The sequence below is a fragment of the Malaclemys terrapin genome, chromosome 7, assembly GCF_027887155.1.
Source record: "Malaclemys terrapin pileata isolate rMalTer1 chromosome 7, rMalTer1.hap1, whole genome shotgun sequence".
Lineage (NCBI taxonomy): Eukaryota > Metazoa > Chordata > Testudines > Emydidae > Malaclemys > Malaclemys terrapin.
In genome coordinates, this window is record NC_071511.1 from 11,894,434 (window position 1) to 11,915,609 (window position 21,176).

A 21,176-nucleotide genomic window follows, 5' to 3' on the forward strand; every position below is an offset into this window, starting at 1 on the left:
ACAAGCAAACAAAACTAGTTTCTTTCAGAATCTTATTGGAGGCCCAAAGCCAATTAGTCAAAGACATTTTAAAATAGAGCATGAATTATAAAATGCACATAGCCTTTTGCCTCTAACAGAACTTTGTTTTCATGTCTATGATTGCATGGTCCATCAGAATATTTGTTTTAGCTCTGGTTGAGCATCACCACATTACAGTTTCTCCTCCTTAGACAGTCAGATTTATTAGTTTGTTTGTCAGGAAAATAGATATATTCTAGCAAAACTAAGACCAAAACCTCCTCCTTAGGCTAATTACAGCTACGTAACTACATAGGCTTCAGCAATGCTGCCCAGAGGGCAGAAATTAACCGTAAGGGTTATCAATCAACTATTAGAATTCCTGTAGAATCAAAGCCATTGAGCCCCAAGAAATTAACTAGAGATTGGAACACACTTCAAAATCCAGGTAAATCCATCCACCTTTCCCTTCCCTTTCCCTCAGCCTCAGCTTTCTGTGATTTTTCTTTCTCTCCTCCACATCCAGTTCATACATGGGGGTCCTTTGTCTCTCAAGTTGTTCAAAACAGAATGAAATATACCAGATTCTATATTCTTACGTTCCAACACAGAGTGACTCAGACTGGAATTTTAATGAATTTCTCTATGCACCCTCCCATTCACCTCTCAATGGAGTGACATTTTCATGGTCTATAAGCAAGGCTGGAAAGGCAACCAGGTAAACAATTACTATTTGACTCTCGCTAGCAGTGCCCTTGGGATCACTGAAAGGAACTGATCTTGTTCTAATAAGAGGTGAGTGACTCTTCCACTAAATAGTGTGCCCACAAATAAATTTGCATTCAAGCTAAAAGTTAGAGTTTTACGCTATTGCTTTCAGCTAATTAATGGGCCTAGTGCTATTTGTAGTGTCTCCAGGAAAGGCTGCCAACATGATACTTACTCTAAGTTTCCAAAGAACATAATCAAGAGGCAGCCAAGTCTTCTATTGTGTTATGAGAGGGTAGTTCAGGAGCAGAAATAAGGGCAATAAACAATGTTTGAGGCTGTGGACTTCTCACTGTAGCAAGAGTGCACATTTTACGTCTTATGAGATGGGTGTCATCTGCCAGTCAATGTGGCAGGTGTTGATTGTCTGACAGGCAGCAATTTAAACAATACTGAATAGAAGTGGGAGACACTAGGCCATTTTATTTCAAAATTTCATATCTGGTTAAATCTGATCCTCGTGACTGATTCACGTGTTGTTTTTGCATCAAGCATGTGTTACATCTGCAGTAAACGTTACATACTCAGTGCCTTGGCAGAGAATCAACTGGGCATGTCAGTGCCATTTCTATACTGAAAGCATGGGAGCAACTGCAGGCCTCCAAGGTGAGAAGAGAGAAGGAGCTGCTTGTCAAGTGTGTGAGTGGGGAAGGCAAAGCCGTGGAAACCACTTAACAAGTACCCGCACTCTCATGGTGGGGTTTATCCCCCCAACACACACACACCAAGCCAGGACATAGAACAGGAGTTGACACATACAGACCCTCAAGCCAGCAGAATGGAAGGGAGAGAGAAGAGAAGTTAAACAGCCCCTTCCTCTCCAGCAGTCAAAAGCCAAGTGAACTTTCTGTCCAGTAGCTGTAGGGGAGCAAAGATACGTGTGCTTGGTGGGGTGGAGGTGTGGGAGAAAAGGGGGAGCAGAATCTCCTTCCCAGAAGTGAAGAGGGTGAAGAGTGAGGGGGCTTGACACTTGGCTACCAAGATGTTCAGAGAGGGAGAGAGGACATTAGTGGCATAGCTGGTTAAGTCAATAAATATCTTCTTGGAATGGACTCCTATAAGAACAGCCATTCTGGGTCAGATCAATGGTCCATTTAGCCCAGTATCCTGAAAGAGGACAATACCAGATGCATCAAAGGGAATGAACAGACCAGGGCAATTTCAAGTGATCCATCCCTTGTCATCCAATCACAGCTTCTGGCAGCTGCAGATTTAGGGACATCTGGAGCATAGGGTTGCATCCCTGACGATCTTGGCTAATAGTCATTGATAGACCTGTCCTCCATGAACTTATCTAATTCTTTTTTGAACCCAATTATACTTTTGGCCTTCACAACATCCCAAGACAACAAGTTCTACAAGTTGATTGTGGGCTTTTGAAGAAGTCCTTCCTTTTGTTTGTTTTAAACCTCCTGCCTATTAATGTCATCAGGTGACTCGTTCTTGTGTTACATGAAGGGGAAATAACGCTACCCTATAAGCTTTCTCCACACCATTCATGATTTTACAGACCTCTATCATATTCCCCCTGGGTCTTCTCTTTTCTAAGCTGCCGTCCCAGTCTTTTTAACCTCTCGTCATGTGGAAGCTGTTCCATACCACTAATCATTTTTGTTGCCCTTCTCTGCACCTTCTCCAATTCTTATAGATCTTTTTACAGATGGGGCAACCAGAACTGCACACAGTATTCAAGGCATGGGTGTATTATGGATGCAGATAGTGGCATTATGATATTTTTGTCTTATTATCTATTGCTTTCCTAATAGTTCCAACAATGTTCACGATTTGGCTTATAAGCTCTGTGGGACATGCACTGGCATTTCCTGTATGTCTGTGGAGCACCTAGCATGTAGGAGCCCTAACTTGGTTAACCTTCATTGCAACATATATACATATCAAACAATAATCACAAAATAATAATCATAATTGACTAAGTACGTCTAGCTCATAGGAGAAAGATTTTTAAAATCGCAGGCATCTAAAGACCAGTTATAAAGAATGGAAATTATTGCCGAGAGGTATATTAAAAACGTCAACTAGGGTGTATGTTCTCAGATGTGCATTCAGGTCCTTTAAGGTTTTCAAATGCTTGTTCACCTGGCACTAATACGATAAACATTGTTGGGGGGAATCATTTACTAGCATGGAGTATCCTTACATGGACTAGTCCTCAATTTTTTGGGAAATAGGGATTTCAGGTGGCATATTTATATATGAAACTTCTACTGCAGGGGAATTCTGGTTGGTTACTCTAAGATCCCACAGTGCTGACACCTTTAGTGGAGGGGCTCCAACCTGACATCATTTAACTATGGCAGCAAACAACAGAGCTGCAAACATTTCTTACCTCCAGAATGAGGCGGTGGTCTGCAAAGCAGCACAACTCCTTGACCTTCTCGAACAGACACTGCAATTCTTTTAGTTTTAAAGGTTTCAAGATCTGTTTTTGAAAGAAAAGAGAAGTGCGTATCAGTACACATACAATGACAGAAGAATACATTCATAGAGGGCCCAGGTCTGTGATTCTTGTGCAGGACAAGCAGCAATTTACTAGACAAATTAGTTGCACTGACTTCAGTGGACTACTCAGTATAAGCAACTGAGTAAGGATGACAAGGAGGATTGGAATTATTTATGCAGATATATGACTAAATAGATACCGAACCTGAATCTGATTTCACTGATGCTGGGTTTAAACCAGCATAACTCAGTCAACTCCAATGGTGTTACTACTGTAACTTGGGTTAGAATCAGGTCTCTAATTTGCTGCTATTTGGTAACTAGAGTTTCATCTGAAATGAAGCATTTGATATTTGGGAATAACATTAAGGATCTGATTTGAATGTCCTCTGATCACCAATAAATTCATACGCAATAGCCAATAGTTGTTCAGAAAAAGACAGTTACCTTTTCCATAACTGGTTTTCTTCGAAATGTGCTGCTCATGTCTATTCCACAATAGGTGTGCGTCCTTGCCATGCGCACCGGTGCCGGAAGTTTTTCCCCTAGCAATACCCGTAGGGGGGGACCGCCCCCGCGACCCCTGGAGTGACGCCTGATTGGCGCAGCATAAGGGGAGCTGCGCGCTCTCCCCACCCTCAGTTCCTTCTTGCCAGACAACTCTGACAGAGGGGAAGGAGGGTGGGATGTGGAATAGACATGAGCAACACATCTCGAAGAACACCAGTTACGGAAAAGGTACCTGTCTTTTCTTCTTCGAGTGATTGTTCATGTGTATACCACAATAGGTAATTCCAAGGTGGTGCACGTGGACAGGAGAAGCGCCATGTGATCCCTTACCTGCGACAAGCCAATCATCCAGACAGGGGAATATCTGGCCGCTCTGCCGTCTGTGGTAGGCCGCTACCACCAACATGCATTTAGTAAACAGCCTGGGGGCAATGGACAGACCAAACGGGAGGACTGTGAGTTGATAATGATTCTGTCCCACCATGAAACAGAGGAAGCGTCTGTGCCCCTCAAATATGTGGATGTGGAAGTATGCATCATGTAGATCGAGGGCAGCATACCAGTCCCCAGGATCCAGGGAGGGGATGATGGAGGCTAGGGAGACCATGCAGAACTTGAGCTTCACCCTGTATTGGTTCAGACCTCAGAGGTTCAGGACAGGCCTGAGTCCCCCGCTTTGGCCTTTGAGATAAGGAAATAACGGGAGTAATACCTCCTTGACCATGAACTCCTCGGGCACCGCTTCTATGGCTCCTAGTCTCTCCTGCTCAAGCAGAGCTTCGTGCGAGAGGTCCCCCAGGAGGAACGGGGGCGGGGGGTGGTTGGGCGGGGAGGAAGTAAACTGGAAGGTATAACCCCGGGAGATGGTGTCGAGGACCCATTGGTCCGAGGTTAGCCGCGACCATTCCAGGAGGAAATCACACAACTGGTTGGAGAAGGGAAGCTTTATTGGGGATGGATCCCTGATGAGGACTGGCAGGGTGCCCCTGAGCATCCCATCAAAAACGCCTTTTCCCCGCCTGCTTGCCCTTGGAGGACCCAGGCTGGGAGGCAGGCTGAGAATGCTTCTGAGGGCGTTTCTTATAGTCCCACTGCTTCCTATGGGCGGCCTTGTACTTCGGGAGGGCGGCCTGGGCGGGAGTCTGCTGCGGCTTGAATTTAGGTTTTGCCAGAGCTGGGACATAGAGGCCCAGAGTCTGGAGGGTTGTGCGGGAGTCTTTCATTTCATGCAGCCTTGTATCTGTTTCCTCCACAAACAGAGTTTTCCCATCAAACGGGAGATCCTGCATGGAAGACTGCGCCTCGCTGGACAGCCCAGAAAGCAGGAGCCATGGCGCCCGTCTCATGGACACCGCAGAGGCTATTGATCATGCGGCCATGTCCGCAGCATCCGAGGCTGCCTGCAGGGACCCCCTAGTGGCTGCTGCCCCTTGTTCCACTTGTGCCTTAAACTCTTTCCTATCACACTCCTGGACAGAGTCCTCAAACTTAGGCAGGGAGCCCCACAGACTGAATTCGTACTGGACCAGGAGAACCTGATGGTTCACCACTCTTAACTGGAAGCTCAAAGATGAATAAATTTTCCTTCCGAAAGAGTCTAGTCTCCGAGAGTCTTTGTTCTTTGGGGTCAGGGCTGGCTGACCCTGCCATTCCCTATGGTAGACCGACTCAACCACCAAGGAGTTGGGCGCTGGGTGGGTATACAAGTACTCGTGCCCCTTAGCGGGTACAAAGTACTTGCGTTCCACCTTTTTAGAGATGGGGGCCAACGAGGCCGGTGTTTGCCACAGGGCATTTGAAATCTTAGCCACCCGTCATGGAGCGGCAAGGCTACCCTACCTGGTGCCAATGGAGACAACACGTTAAAGAGGGAATCTGAGGGCTGCTACATCTCTTCTGTCTGGAGGCACAGGCTTGCTGACACCTTTTTTAAGAGTTCTTGGTGGGCCCTAAAGTCCTCCTGTGGGACGCAGGGGGGCGGGGCCGCAATCGCCTCCTCCGGGTGGGGCAAAGAGGCCAGTGCGGTGCTCTGGGTGTCGGCCGGCACCGGAGGGTCCACCACTTGGTTGGACTCCGGGCATGATGCCGAGTACGTATGTCCCATCGACTTCTTTCTCTGGTCGATGGTACCGGAGAGTCGCCACGTACCGATGCCATGGGGCCGGGTACCAGTTCAGAACAGTGTGCCGAGGTCGGGGTCAGCGCCGACTCCATCAGGATGGCTTGGAGCCTAATGTCACTTTCTCTTTTGGTCTGAGGCTTAAACGACTTGCAAATCTTGCACCTTTTGTTGATATGGGTTTCTTCCAAGCAGTGCAAAGAGTCTGCGCGCGGGTCACTTCTTGGCATAGAACACCTACAAGAGCTGCACGACTTAAATCCCAGGGCGCGGGGCATGCCCCGGCCCGGGCTCACTGGCTAACTAAACTAACTAAACAGCTAACTAACTACAGGTACTAACACCGAACGAATGAACAGTTCTGGGGACAAGCTGCAGCAAAGCTGGAGCAGAGCAGTTCCAACGCATCTTCACTGGCGGCAAGAAGGAACTGAGGGTGGGGGGAGCACGCAGCTCCCTTATACCATGCCAGGCAGGTGCCACTCCAGGGGTCGCAGGGGCACTCCCCCCCTTCGGGTACTGCTAGGGGGAAAACTTCCAGCACCGGTGCACGTGGTGAGCACGCACACCTATTGTGGAATACACATGAGCAATCACTCGAAGAAGAACTGGAGGATGTCTTTTTGATACTACTGACCTTACTCAGGCAAAATTAGCTTTGAAGTTCATGGTAGTTTGTTTAAGTAAGGACACCAGAACTGGGTCTCTGTATATTGGGCTGGATTCTCCACTGCCTTGTACCTTGTACAGTCATTTAAATATCTGTACAAAGTGGGTGTAAAATGCTGCTAACTCGGTGCATAAATGCAGAATTCCAGATCAAGAACATTTTATACCCACTTTGCAATGGTGTAAATGATGACACAAGGTCCAATGGACAGTCAGGCCCTGTTAAATCTATCTGTGATGCCAGAAACAGCCGTAAATATAAGCTGACAATTTGGTACTCCATCCTAAAAAAAAATAAAAAAGAAAGAAAGAAGTCCTCCCCCGTAAACTCTAAATAATCTTAAAGCAAATCTTTCAAACGCAAACTTGCAGAGACATCAACACTGGATTTTGAAAACAGAGCTCACAGTGGATGGCAGTTTTTCTCCAGTACAATCTGAGATCTGCTCTCAAGATACTCATTTGAGTGTTATTTACAATAATGAAGAACTGAAGTACACCATTACAAATTAATAGGCCAAACAGAAGTCAATCCAGAGAGCTATTGGTGGAATCAGCTAGGAGGGGAAAAAGATTTGTTTACAACTTTGGAAAAGGGACAGGCACAAAAGTTATCATGTACAGATGTTCGATGATGTGCACAAAGGACTGTTTAAAATCTTTGCAGCCAAGCATAATAAAAATAGTGAGTTGACCAACAATAGCTATTTTCCAGTGTAATTTATATGTAACATTAAAAAGCAACAACAGATGTTCACCCAATAAGACCACAACTACAGTAATTATGCATTTCAATGCCTCATTTTTTAAAAAAACTGTTGCTTAATGCAACAGTAATAATGTACTTTTCCTTATTCATATTATTATTCTTTAAACAATTTAAAAACTCTAAAAATCAAACTGAAAGAGAAAACATCTGTGAGTGCTTAAGGGCCTATTAATGTACGAACCTGACCATCTCTCTCTTTTCATATCAGCGTGACATTGTATTCTCACTGGGGCAGAGTCAGTCACTTTACAGGCAGATTGGTTTCACTCATACTTGCCAGACCCGACACTCGTCACTGATATGGGTCTCATCCAGTGACTCTCAGATACTTTGGGAGCACAACACATATGGACACATATGTGACACTGCACCCCGTTTTCTTCATAGAGATGTTATTATATGATATGATTATGGCATAATTCTGATGTACTTCACACAAGATAGGTCATGTGAGATATCATTGGAAAGGTTATGATTTACTGAGTATGGTTATCCTATTTGTATTCATGTATCTTTTCTGTATCTGAAGTTAGGAATATTGACTATATATCTGTATTTCAAATGTGTTTACACCTGGGGAATGCCCACTAGGCATAATGCACTCCGTCCAGATGGCTGGCTGGGAAGGGCCCATTCAGATTAAAGGGCCATTAGAGAAAACAATAGGCCTTAGAAGTAGTTTATCTCTCACCAGGAGTGGGGGCCTAATGGGGGGGGGGGGGGGGGCTTCCTGAGGATGCTACAAACAGCCTCTGCCTCATTGCTGCTATGACACTACAGGCACATGTGATCCGGTCACCTGGTGCTGGACTCCATCTTGGGATACCAGTATTTTTCCACTGACTGGTGTGGGAGCCAAGCTTTGAAACAAAGGGTTCCCGCCATACACAAAAGCTATATAAGGCAGGGGAGTGACATCATCAGGGTTCTCCACTGACTCTGACACTGACTCTTGGAAACACCGAAGGAACAAAAACTGAAGTGGACGGAAGTGCTAGACCCGGGCTAAAGGAATTTCTAGCCTGTGAATGAAACACCTGGGGATTCCACGCTGTAAATTAGTGCAGCGTGCCCCTTAGGAGTCTGCAGCCTGCTTGCCTCATCATTTAGGGAGAGAATTTGCTATTCATATCTGTTCTATGTAGTATATTAAGCTTAGTTTGCATATTTTGTTTATTTGCTAGGTAATCTGCTTTGATCTGTTTGCTATCTCTTATAATCACTTAAAATCTACCATTTGTAGTTAATAAATTTGTTTTTGCTTTGTCTAAAACCAGTTTGTGTGTAAATCATAACTTGGGGCAGAAAGCTGTTGTATATTTCCTCTCTACATTGGGGGGGGGGATTTCACGAGTTTACGCTGTACACTTCTCTGTGCAGCGCAAGACGGTATAATTTTGGGTTTACACTCCAGAGAGGAGTGCGTGCCTTAGGAACTGGGAGGTGCCCTAACTGTGCCTCCCCATGCAGAGATGATCACAGCATCTGTATGTAACTGCAGCTGGGTGTGTCCCTACCTGTATGTGTGCTGGTGAAGTGCAGGCTGGAGCCTGGAATCGGGCTTGGCAGCCTGGTCACAGCAATACAGTGTAAATGGAGCCTAGGCTGGTGGGTCGGGAGGGACTCTGTGGTACCCCAGTTGCAGGTGGCACCCTGGGGGGAACCCATCACCATGTGTTTTTACAACTGTCCTCAGGAGGAAGATCCTGTGGTTAAGATATATGAGAGGGGCTCAGGAACTGGGCTGTACTCCCAGCTTTGCCACAGAACGTGTGTGTGAATGTGGATGAGTCACTGAGGCCCAAATTCTCAGAAGAATCAAGTAATTTTTGTTACTCCAGTTGTATTCATACAGGGCCTGATGTTCAGCGGTACTGAGCACCTATAACTCTGATTTATTCCAATGGGAGCTCAAAGGAAGCTCCCAAACCCTTCAATCTCAGATCCTCCAATGTTTCTGTCTGGTTGCCCCTTTCCCGCCTTCCCCCAGTGTGGCAGCACAACTCATTAGCCACCCTAACATTCTTCACCTTTACTCCTTACACAAAGAAGGGACAAGATGGAGTGAGAGTTAATAATCTGTCTGAGGGTGACGAGTCCCCACGCTGAGATCACAGATACTAGGAGCAGATCCCCAGTACTAGGAACAGAGTCCGACCTGAACGGCTCCAGTGCCGGTGCTAGCACTGACTCCATAAGGAGCACCCAGAGATGTAGGTCTCGCTCCTTCTTTGTCCGAGGTTTGAACCCCTTGCAAACCCGACACTTGTCACTGATACGGGTCTCATCCAGGCACCTCAGACAGTTACTATGAGGATCATTGATGGGCATAGTTTTTTTTTGCAGCGATCACAGGGTTTGAAGCCTGGGGATCGGGGTATGCCCCGCCCCTAGGCTGAGTCCCATCTGGGACTAACTAACTAACTACACTGAGGGAAACTACTAACAACTTTTAACTATTTACAGAGAAAAGTTCATCTCAATGGATTAAGAATGAGAAGGCTTGCTAACGCAAGAAATGTTCCAGCACTGTCACTGGCGGTAAGAAGGAACTGAGGATGGGGGAGCCGGAAGCACCCCTTACATTGCGCCATACGGGCACCACTCCAGAGGGTGCCAGAGCCGGTCCCCTATGGATACTGCTGAGAAAAAAACTTCCAGCACCGGTGCATGTGGCGAGCATACACACCTACAATAGAATGCGTGTGAGCAAGCACTCAAAGAAGAATTGAGAATTCACAGAAGACACAGACAGACTGACAGGCAAAGAGACAGACAACAGAAGGAGCAGCTGAAAACATGGTGTCTGACCCGCCAAGATACCTGAAGAGAGGTTTTCTGGTCAGGAGAGGTTCTTAAATAAAGTAAAGAATTAAACAGAAGAGCCACACATTCTAATGGAAAAGCTATTTTCACTCAATACCAGGAAATTCTCAACCTCAGATTTAGACAACAAACACTAGTTAATCACCTAGTCTTAGAAATGGCATCAGTGAATTTCTTTATAAATCTTTAGATTCTCCTTTGCAAATTGACATCAGACAAAAAGTGCAAGTCAGGTAATAATTAAAAACTACCACATGAAATAAATGTTAAAATGAGCATTATTGTAATGTATGCAGTGTAGCTGTAGCCATGGCAGTCCCCGGATATTAGAGAGACAAGGTGGGTGAGGTAATGTCTTTTATTCTGTTGGTGAGAGAGACAAACTTTCGAGCTACACAGACCTGACAGAGAGCTCTCTCAGGCTTGTCTCACTCACCAACAGAAGTTGGTCCAATAAGAGATATTACCTCACCCACCTTGTCTCGCCATTATTGTAATGCACTTAAAGCCCAAATCTCTGAATTTGGGAAACATTCCCCGTGATTATGAGAGAGACTGATCTCAGTTACACTAGAATCAGTTCAGAGTGCAACCAAGATCAAAATCTGGCCCTGTTCTGTGGAATAAGAGGATACGTTTCTATAAAGACAACATCTCTGATCATTCTAATAGCGAGTGTTATAACAACTCCTAACCCCAGTGGGCTATTATGTGATTTAAAAAAATATATAAATAAGATGCAGTTCATTAGTATTGGTCTCTCTCAAACGTTAAACATATTATAATGTATCAAAAAATCACCCTTTTTAGCACTCAGAAAAGATGAGGGAAAAATAATCTCCTTTATTTTTGCTGTCTTGTAATTGCAACATTCTGGCCATTTTTAAGCTTCATGTACCTTCCTGAAATCATAATTTGTTTCTGGAAAAGGGGATATATTTTTGGACAGATGAACCATTGCATATCAAGGGTTGGTAGTAATACCCTTATGATGCAGATATTGTTTGTAAATCTGGGGTCAGATAAGGAGAATGTTGGAGATTATATTATTCTTATATTAAATTGTGAATTGCATGTTCAGAAATAGGTTACTTTGTAAGGGAGTCTCTCTTAACAGAGGCTTTGTCAGTGTTGAGAATATAAATTCGCAGAAAAGAAGAATTCTTGAATTAAAAAAAATAATCTTAAAGATGATATAGAACTTGAGGAAAAGCCCTAAAGATATGTGTTTAGAATTAATTGCATTATACACAGGGCCAGAACCTCTATTAAAATGCACAGGACTGTTGTCAGAGGCTAACCAGTCACTTGACATTTCCTCTGAGCAAGTCAGCTACCCACTGGAGCCGTGTCCTCTTCACGTTGCTGCACACTTGCTCACCTGCTGCATCAACGTTTGAGAGAAAGGGGGGCTATGTGGGTGGAGAGTGAATACATCCAGGGAGATATTGGCAAAAGTAAAATAATCCACATGCTATAATCCCAAGCCAGCTGTTCCACAGCTATTGGGAGTCCAACTATTATGTCACCTTCAGACCAGGAATCTCTGTTTGGACACTGCTGCTCTATCAGTGCTGGACAGGAAAAGTTGAGAAGCCTGTGGTTACCGGGGAGAACAGAGTTGTGAAAGGAAGAAATGTCACTGATGAGCAGCGGGCAGAAATGCATCTGTCACAGAGCCTACTAATCCTTCTCAGTGTGCCATGGAAGCAGTGGATACAGCTACCCAGGCCCCCTAGTCCAGGACCCTTTGATGGCAGCCTTTCTTGACAAGCTCTGAGGAAGAGAGATTTGCTAACCATTCTTACACACAAAAACTATGTTAAAGTAATTTTAAAGCTACAAAGTTGATCATTCAGAAGTAGGAAATATCAGAATTAAGGCTACTTGTGCAACCTTAATTTGGCCTCCTTCTATCCTTGGCCCCTGCTGCCTGTCCCTGTTTCTCTCCATTCCCATCTGTGGCATCTCATCCCCAGTCCCAGTCTCCTGCTCTGGAGTCCCAGATGTCCCCTCATCCCAGCTCCCAGTCGCAGTACCAGTCTCCTCTTGGGCTTCTCACCTAGTCAGTAGCAGTCTCTTGTACCTCAATCTACTCCCTCCACCCTCCCAGTCTGGTTCTTGTTACCTCTGCATTCCAGTCAAACTTTTTCTTCTTTTCTCCTCCATGTTGCCTGGACACTAGCAACGGAAGAAGCTGAGAACACACACACAGCCAGTTTTCCTAGTCTCAGTTCCTCTGCCCCATGCCAGAGCAGCTCCTGGCTGCCAGTAGGAGCAATTTCAGAGGAAGTCCTGTTAAGTGCTTGCACTCCCAGCTTGGAGCATGCTCTTTGCAAACAGAATCTCTGGCAAATTTAGCTGCCAAACTCTCTCAAACTGCAAACTGAGATTTTTTTCCAACAGCTTACAACTTGGCCAAATTTGGGCATTTTTTCACAAGACCAACAAATGGCACAATCCTGATACAAAGCCCACCCCTCCATGCCAAATGTTAAGGCCATGTTCCAAAGCATGGAGGTACTAAAATTTCTCAACAAAAAGACAGAAAAAATTTTCAGCATGGCAGAAAAAAGTTTCATTTTCTGTAACTGCAGAATTATTTTTTGCTGAAAATTTTCCCAACAAATTCAGCCAGAAGTAGACACCCAGCACGGGAAATTTCAGCCCAGTTAAAATTTGGCCAAGTTATAAGCATCTCAAAACAGGATCTTATAATGGCGAAGTGTCGGGTCCTCTTAACTACAATTTCTGCCTATAATGGTTGACATGGTTTGACTCCAGCTGTTACCCATCATTTAGGGATACATTTCTCAGGAATAACTAAATTAACTGACCTTGGGCCCAAATGACTAATGTGGCATAAGGGAAAAAAACCTTACATGTGTGCCATTCACTATCAGCTACAGGTATTGGACTGGAGTGCACTGTATCTGAGCCAGGTAACATGCTGCTTGCCCACCTCCTGCAGTTGCCAATGCCCTCTGACAAACAGATAAGAGCAGGGTAAGGGCTTGCTAAAAGGAAGGAAAAAAAACATTGGTCATTCACAGAAGTCTAAGCCCTGATTTTTTCTTAAACAATGAGATCAGGTCCAAAACGGTGTTTCATCTTGGATGGTACACCTGTTACTAAATAGAAACAAGTGTATATTTGTATACACCACTTTTGAAATGGTCATCTCCTGATGGAATACAATGAAATACACAGTTCTAAATTAAACCTGTGCTTGGAGGAATATAATCGTCTTTGACCTTGTTTATGTATTATCGCAGAGCAGCAGAGACCACCTTAATGTTGCAAAAAGCAGAGAAATTCTAATTTTTCAGTTACTTGATGACTTTTCTTTCACAGAGTGAAATTTTCCAGGCTTGGTCTCGGTCTAAATCATGTTTTGGGGTTTTATATTTTATTTCAGAGAAAGTGGTTCAGCCAATTTTGAGTAGGAAGTAAGTAAAATGCTTGGTTGAAAAACAGAGTGCTTGAACTGGATAATTTGCAAATAAAAAGAACAGTTTTATTGCCTTTTTATTGCCTGTAAAATTGAAGTAAGTTTAAAATTAATAACAATCAAGGTAAGGAAAGAGATATACACTTTTCTGGCTTCCAAAACAGCACTTTCCTTCTTTCTCAATGGTAATATATACACTTTTCATTTGCTTTAGCACCCAATACTTAAACTTATATCAGTTAGAATACACATGCCATTTTAATAAAATGGTGTGAGAACATGGAATTCAGCTTTTTGGAAGAGTTTCTTACTCTGCATGAAAAGGAATGCATCAATCAAATGTGTTCTTGTAAAATAAAGCATAAAGAGTAAGCATATAAGATCACATATTCCACTGGCTTCCCTCTATTTAGTAAAGTAGGAGTTTAAGTCCTAAGTACATTGCTCAGAAATTGTTGCCAAATATCAAGTTGACCTATGAAGAGCATAACAATCATTTTCATTGCCTTTACTCGGGGAATAACTGCTTATCTGCTTTGGAAAGTAGAGCATTAAAAAGTTCATGTGATATGGTTACCCATGATTGTTAAATGACACTGATTTGTGAAGAGGGAGGGTGAAGGAAAGCAATAATATACTACAACATATGAAACATCCTATACAAGAAAAAAGCAGATATATTGCCTATTTTTCCTTCTTCTTTTTCTCCTTGACATGTGACCAGCTGGAAAGGTACCAAGAGCAATGCAACACTAGTATCCTGCCCAGTGCTACTAATCAAATGGAAATCTCTTACAGAATGTGTGGCCTATGATGTAAAGGAATAATATTGTGTAGTAACTAATCACAAGTAATTCTATTATGGTCATCTTGGATGTATGGTCACAAATCCAAATTTGTGTGTGAAACAACAAATACCCACAGTTACTGGGCATACAACAATATCTCCAATGTTTTTGAAAATGAAACTGTTATTCTTAGCAACCCAGATTACCAGGATCTTATTAAACAAAGTACTCCAGTGCTTCATGCATATATGCCATTAACTTTACTGCTAAAACAATTGTTAAAGAGAAAAGAATCACAATTAATTAAAATTAGGAATGACATAAATAAGACAAACCAAGCACTGTCTGAAATTTTGGGCGGTAGCAGCTCATATAAGGTATTCACTCTACCAAGAGGGATGAAAATTGGATGGAAAAAATGAATGCTTGTCCACAATATTATCACTATGTGTACTACTGCATTAATCATTGCTGGATACTGTCATGTAATATGTATGTGACAGGCCTCTTATTATATAATCACCAATGATAATGAGATAACACTCACCCTGTCAAGGCGGGGAATGTAGTCAAAGATTTTAGTTTAGTATCCATTTATTGTGTGATGTTATGAGCAATCAATTTGTTATGTTACATATATTCATTGTATGGTAATTAGAGTTAATTTGTAGGATTATAAAAGTATAAAACTAATCAGTATTTAGAGGAACCAAGTATTAGACATGAGTAAGACAAGCTGAAATGCAAGATCTGTAGGTTGAGGCCTGCAAGACTTTAGCTTAACTATTTTAGGCCTTGGAGACAAGAAACGATGACATAAGTGACCAAGAAATAACCTGATGCCCTAAGATTATGGGAAAAGAGGTACCAACTGGTAAAATTGCACAAAATTACCCAGAAGATTAATATTAGATCATAAAAATACTGTAAAGGTGCACCTGTCTCAGACATGTGTCTTAATCATGGGATACAGGTTGTATCAATGCTAATGAGAACAAAGGGAACTTACACAGGCTATAGAAAATTGGGGTCCCTTAAGTTTCCAGGGGACACAGACCAATAAGAGAAAAGAGGGTGGACGCTTTTATGGACACATGCAGAATGTAGGTGTAGATAGAATCACAGTATGGGAAAACTGAGCTCCTTCTAGGAGACTCCAGCAGGAACCATCCCTCTACTGATGATCAAACCATGAGAGACCCATCAGACCCTAACACTGTTGTTAAGACTGTGAATATAACTATATTTGTAACTTGTGCAGAGGTCTGTATAGAATTTCTATATGCTTGGGCAATCATAACTTTAATAAAACAGACTAGACTTTGTACTGGTGAATGTGTGTCTCGTCACTACCCTTGGTCTTTATGTGTTCCTAGAGACTCTAACTCTGAAGCAAGTAGCAGAGGTGACTATCACTCTGTTAAGCTTGAAACCGTAGCCGCCAGAGCTGAACCCACTGTGGTGTAAAACCACATTACATAATTCACTTTAAATAAAATAAAAGGCTACAGACATCTGTTCAGGAGGGGAAGGGGGAAAGCTTTTAATCTGCGAAAAAAATGTCTGCTAGTTCCCTTAAGCTACCTTCTGAAATATTCTGGTTTTCACAAATTTCTGCTTACGAGAGAGAGCAAATGGATGGTATAACATACCTACTATCCTGTCTTTGTTCAGTGAAGCCGGATGATGCTGTACATGAGAAATCCTGAGACTTTTGCTCTTTAATTATGAAGCAGCTTCAGAAATTTGGTTCAGTTTAGCTTTCTGACTGGCTGAGAATACCAAGCAATATCCCCACGCTATCCGGGCAGAAAAACACATGTGCCAATAGTTCTCCATAAATATATATCCATATGTAAATTCCATTGCATACCAGCAGTAGGACTTTTTAGGCGGTTCATTTCTGGCTGATTATTGTATTGTACTGATGACTGAAGATACACTAACTTCTCCCACCACTAGCGGAATTCATTAAAAAAAAAAAAACCCACATACAATATACACAATAGCTCCTCACTGAAACTAGCTAAGACTGGGATTTTCAAAGTTAAGAATCCAACTCCTATTGAATTCCATTTATTTTAAATCACAGCCCCCACTAATATTGAAAATTAGGTATAACAAGTGCTCCCATTTTTACAAAGATGAAAAAAAAGATTTTAAAATAAGTGCAGTGACACACTGTACAATCTTAGAAGTTCTTCTCTGAGGCATGCTATTTTTCCTTCATAATATTGTCCTCCAAATCAATACACTTGAATAACAGATATAAATATTTATATCCGACTGGTGACCTTGGCAATGTGCCTACTTTTTATCTACATTTTATTGAATTTCTAGTCCAGGCAGCAGGAACAAAGACTTAATTCGTCTTCTGAACCAGCTGTACTAGATGGGAAACTTGAGTGTGATCTTATCTTCAATAAGTGCCCCATCATTGACACAATTCTATGTCATTAAATTGGCATGCATTTTGCTCGGAAGCAATTCATCTGGTATGAAATAGATTTTAAGTATGATTTTGAAAACTTTAAGGCTGGGATTGTTAAGGACCCTAAGGGAGTTAGGCACCAACCCACTAACCTTTAATGGGACTTGGGTACCTAAACTGTAAGCTCTTTGGGTTTTCGTACAGTGCCTTGCACAATGAGATCCAGGTCCATGACTAGCGCTCCTCGTGTGTGTCTATACAGCCCGTGGCAGCGAGCCTCCCAGGCTGGGTCGATAAACTAGGGAGCCTAGGGAGGGGTGTGGGCTGTGTTTTAGAATCAGAGGTCCCAGGTTAAGTCCCTGCAGAAGATCCCCTTCGTGGTAGTTTCTACAGTGGCATAAACTACTTTACTGACTACAGTGGCATTATGCCCACAGAGAATGTGATTGATGACTCTGAAGACTAGGATACAATAAAATAAAATAGGGAGAATGAAACTCATCCATTGATCAAAAATATTAAAGCGAAGATTGCTGCTGCTGAAATATCTGATATAGCATTGCTGTTCTACTGAATGTAGCTCATGGGACCATGGTGGGTGTTTCTGAGAATGGTATGCAAGTCTGTCTGGGGCAAAGGCAATTTTCATTACGTATTGTTTACAATCTAAGAAATATGTACTGGCATATAGTAGAACACAACAGATTTTAAACTATGAACTTCAGATGTAATGCTTGGATAACTAAAACAACCCTTCAAACCAAAACATTCGGAGGTCACTAGAAGGGCTACTCACTTTGCTTGCTACAAGCTAGATAGTCAGAGTCTTCACTTGGCCATGTATGGGAGTAAGAGAGAGCAGCTCCCTACCCACATACACATGCCTTACTCCTCCTGCTTAGCTCTGATTGTAGAGTCTATGTAGAATAAGTTTTCAATAAAACAATGTTCAAATAGGGGACTGAAAATTAAGTTAAAAAAGAAGAAGACAGAAATAGCAGGATTTCAGTTTCTTTGTGTTTATAAAAACCAGGAAAAACTATGCACGCAATTAAAGGTCTACTACCAGTGGGCTATTATGCAGTGATGAATGCTGCCTTTTTGCATCCTTAGTCATAAAATCAACACTATTTACCATGTTTAATATCAGTGACATAGTTAACAGACCAAATACATTTTTTCAGAGTGCCACTTTCCACTTGCAATAATGTCTGCTGTGCAAACATCTGCTCTGGAGGGACATGGATACTTTAAATATATACCTTACTGAAGTACAGCTCTAACCAATAACGTACCTAAGTGGACAGTGAGATGACTTTGACATAACACTGGAAGCTATATATCTTCTATGCTCATTTGCAACACATTACTCTAATAATAGCAAACAGTGATGTTAAAATGCCATCAAGGTAGGTTTGCCAATAGTCCCTTATTACAAGGGATGTAATTTTCCCTTCTTTTTTCATCTCTGTACAACAAGATCTGGAGTTGCTGAGTGCTGCAAGAAACACCTCCTAGTGAATGTAGGTGACTGCTTATTATTAATAATACTAATAATGATAATGTTGGGAGAAGAGATGGAGCGGGCGTGCTAAGAAAACAGTCCCTTATTTTTAATATACAATGTTGGCAACCCTACCTCAAGGTTATGACAAAACTTCTAACACACTTCAGTGGGATATGCATTTTCATACAAGTTTAGCATCAGGAAAACTTTAATAGTCAATTTTTTACACAACATATGCAAAGTTTAAAAATCTTCCACGGTTAGATCAGTACTAAACATAGCTGTCCCCCAGTTGCTGTTATAGAAAGTGTTAGTACCTTTAATGCTGAAGCTATTTGGGTGTGCGCACACTTTCAGTTATGTTGGCCAAATTCACATCCTTGACAAAGGTTTTCTGCATTATGTTAGCAGCACAAGCAGCTGCGGAGCGTCCATCAAGCTGAGGATAGCCTCTGAAGGGAGGAGGGGGGGAACTCTTGGTTGGTGTAGTCCCTACTAGTACTCTCTCTCCTGTGAAGGGGGCATGCCAGAACCAGGAAGAGGAGAAATGAAATGTTCAGAGTTCTACTCATCCTGGGCAATACCTTAGATTTCTTTAACTTATACCGGGGAAGCATTTCAGAGCCTCGCAGACCCAGAAGGAACAGAAAGGTCGACTCTTCTTAGTTGCCTCAAGTCCAATCTCAGCACAGCGAATGGGGCTGGTTTTAGTTTAAAATGTTGCTCACGCGACACCACATTGCTCTATTCATTACCGTACTGGGTTACGTTATTCTTAACTTACAAAGTCTATTTAAACCAGTGGGATCACGTTCGTGTCTACGGGGCTTTGAACACTACTGCTAACAAAATGAAGTAACATTGCCATAGACAAAAGAAAAGAAATAGATTCCATGAATTGTTTCTGTTGCATGCAGACCAATTTCTATTATGTTTCACACATGACTCACACAGGGATTAACAGATGGTGTGAACTGGGAGCTGTGAACAACAACAAATAATAATAGCAATAAATTGTTATTTATAAAGCTCTTTCACCCTCCAACTCCTTTATGTCACTTGAGTTGTGACAAAAACAATAAAATCTGATCATAATAATTAACTGAAAATAATTAAAATATCACAAAACAAAATATAAATAGATATAAAACACAAACAACACTAAAAGCAAACCATATTGGCATAAAATCACCAGAGATGCAGAGAGACATGATGCCAACAAAGTGAGTGAAAACTTTTCAGTGAAAAGGGGATCAGGAGAGAGAAAGAGAAAGGAAGAGGGAGGGAGAAGTGTGCATTAGCTACACAGAATGACCAGATGGAATGGAGAGAGAAATCATAAGGTCCAGGAAAAGGATCTGTATGACCATATGGGGCTGGAAAGTGTGCACTGCAGGAATTAAGGGAAAGAGGAAATAGCCAGGAAAAACACATCTTGAAAGAGAAATACTAAAAAATGGTCCTAACCAATCTGGAGCCTAAGAAGAGAAGTATTTCAAAGGAACATCACCCCAAAGATAATCTTTTCTATGAATTATCCGTTTACTCCCAGCAAATACTGAGGTTACAGCTTTGGGCTAAAAAGTTCAAGAGATACTATAGTAAGGGTTCTTAAAGCAATTAATTGCCCTATAACTGAGTTCCTTGACTTGTTGCCCTCTAAGACTCCTATCCAGCAAAGCATGTGAATAGTCCTTGAAGTCCTACAGAAAGCATCCATATCACTTCGATAGCAGATGTTCTAAAGGCAGGCGTTATTGTCAGTAGGACATGGGACTACTCACTTTCATACAGAGAAGCACATGTCTACGTGCTTTCCTAGATGTGGGCATAAATATGAAGGTCTTTACAAGAGATACTATTTCTGGATGAGAAATTCATTGTTAGATGCTGTGAAGAATGAGACATTTTTCAAGTGGACATGCTAAGTGAAATCCTGTCCTGCTGAAGTCAAGTGGCGTTTTGCCACAGACGTCAGTAGGGCTAGGATTTCATTCCTTAGTTTTCCAAAGAAGTCTGCCTTCTTTAAAGGCTGGTGAAATGACGCTGTACACCACAGACTTCGCAGTGCGATAGGGTTCTCATTCACCAGAGAGCATTGCAAGGACATTGTCAATGAGTTATACAGCAAAGTGTCGTTTGGACCTTGGTTTGGGACACCTAATACAAAGCAAACCTGCTTTGACTAGTACCACACAATTTATAACAAATCTCAGGGTATGTCTACACTACGAAATTAGTTCGAATTTATAGAAGCCGGTTTTATTGAAATCGGTTGTATACAGCCGATTGTGTATGTCCACACAATAAAATGCTCTAGGTGCTCTAGTCGGCAGACCGCGTCCACAGTACGAGGCTAGCGTCGACTTCCGGAGCATTGCACTATGGGTAGCTATCCCACAGCTATCCCACAGTTCCCGCAGTCTCCGCCGCCCCTTGGAATTCTGGGTTGAGATCCCAATGCCCGGATGATGCAAAACAGTGTCGCGGGCGGTTCTGGGTACATGTCGTCAGGCCCCTCCCTCCCCCGTCACAGCAACGGCAGACAATAGATTCGCGCCTTTTTACCTGGGTTACCTGGGTTACCTGTGCAGACAACATGGAGCCCGCTCAGCACAGCTGAGCTCACCGTCACCATATGTCCTCTTGGTGCCGGCAGACGTGGGACTGCATTGCTACACAGCAGCAGCTGCTAACTGCCTTTTGGCGGTAGACGGTGCAGTAGACTGGTAGCCTTCATCGGCGATCTGGGTGCTGGCAGCCGTGGGGCTTGCCTTTTGGCAGTAAATGGTGTATTATGACTGTTAGCCGGCCTATTACAAGTCGGGTCATCGCACGTTAGCAGAGTCTTCCCTGAGCAGCAGCTCGTGCAATAGGC

General features: G+C 42.8%; 1 protein-coding gene across 1 annotated transcript in view; it reads right to left on the reverse strand.

Moving 5' to 3' along the window:
- The window catches only part of LOC128839936 (contactin-3-like), a 240,889-nt gene that overhangs the window by 96,511 nt on the left and 123,202 nt on the right, over positions 1–21,176 (reverse strand). The window contains exon 3 of the mRNA XM_054033283.1: positions 3,116–3,208. Coding sequence (XP_053889258.1) covers positions 3,116–3,208 — 93 coding nt within the window. The remainder of the gene's footprint in view (positions 1–3,115; positions 3,209–21,176) is intronic.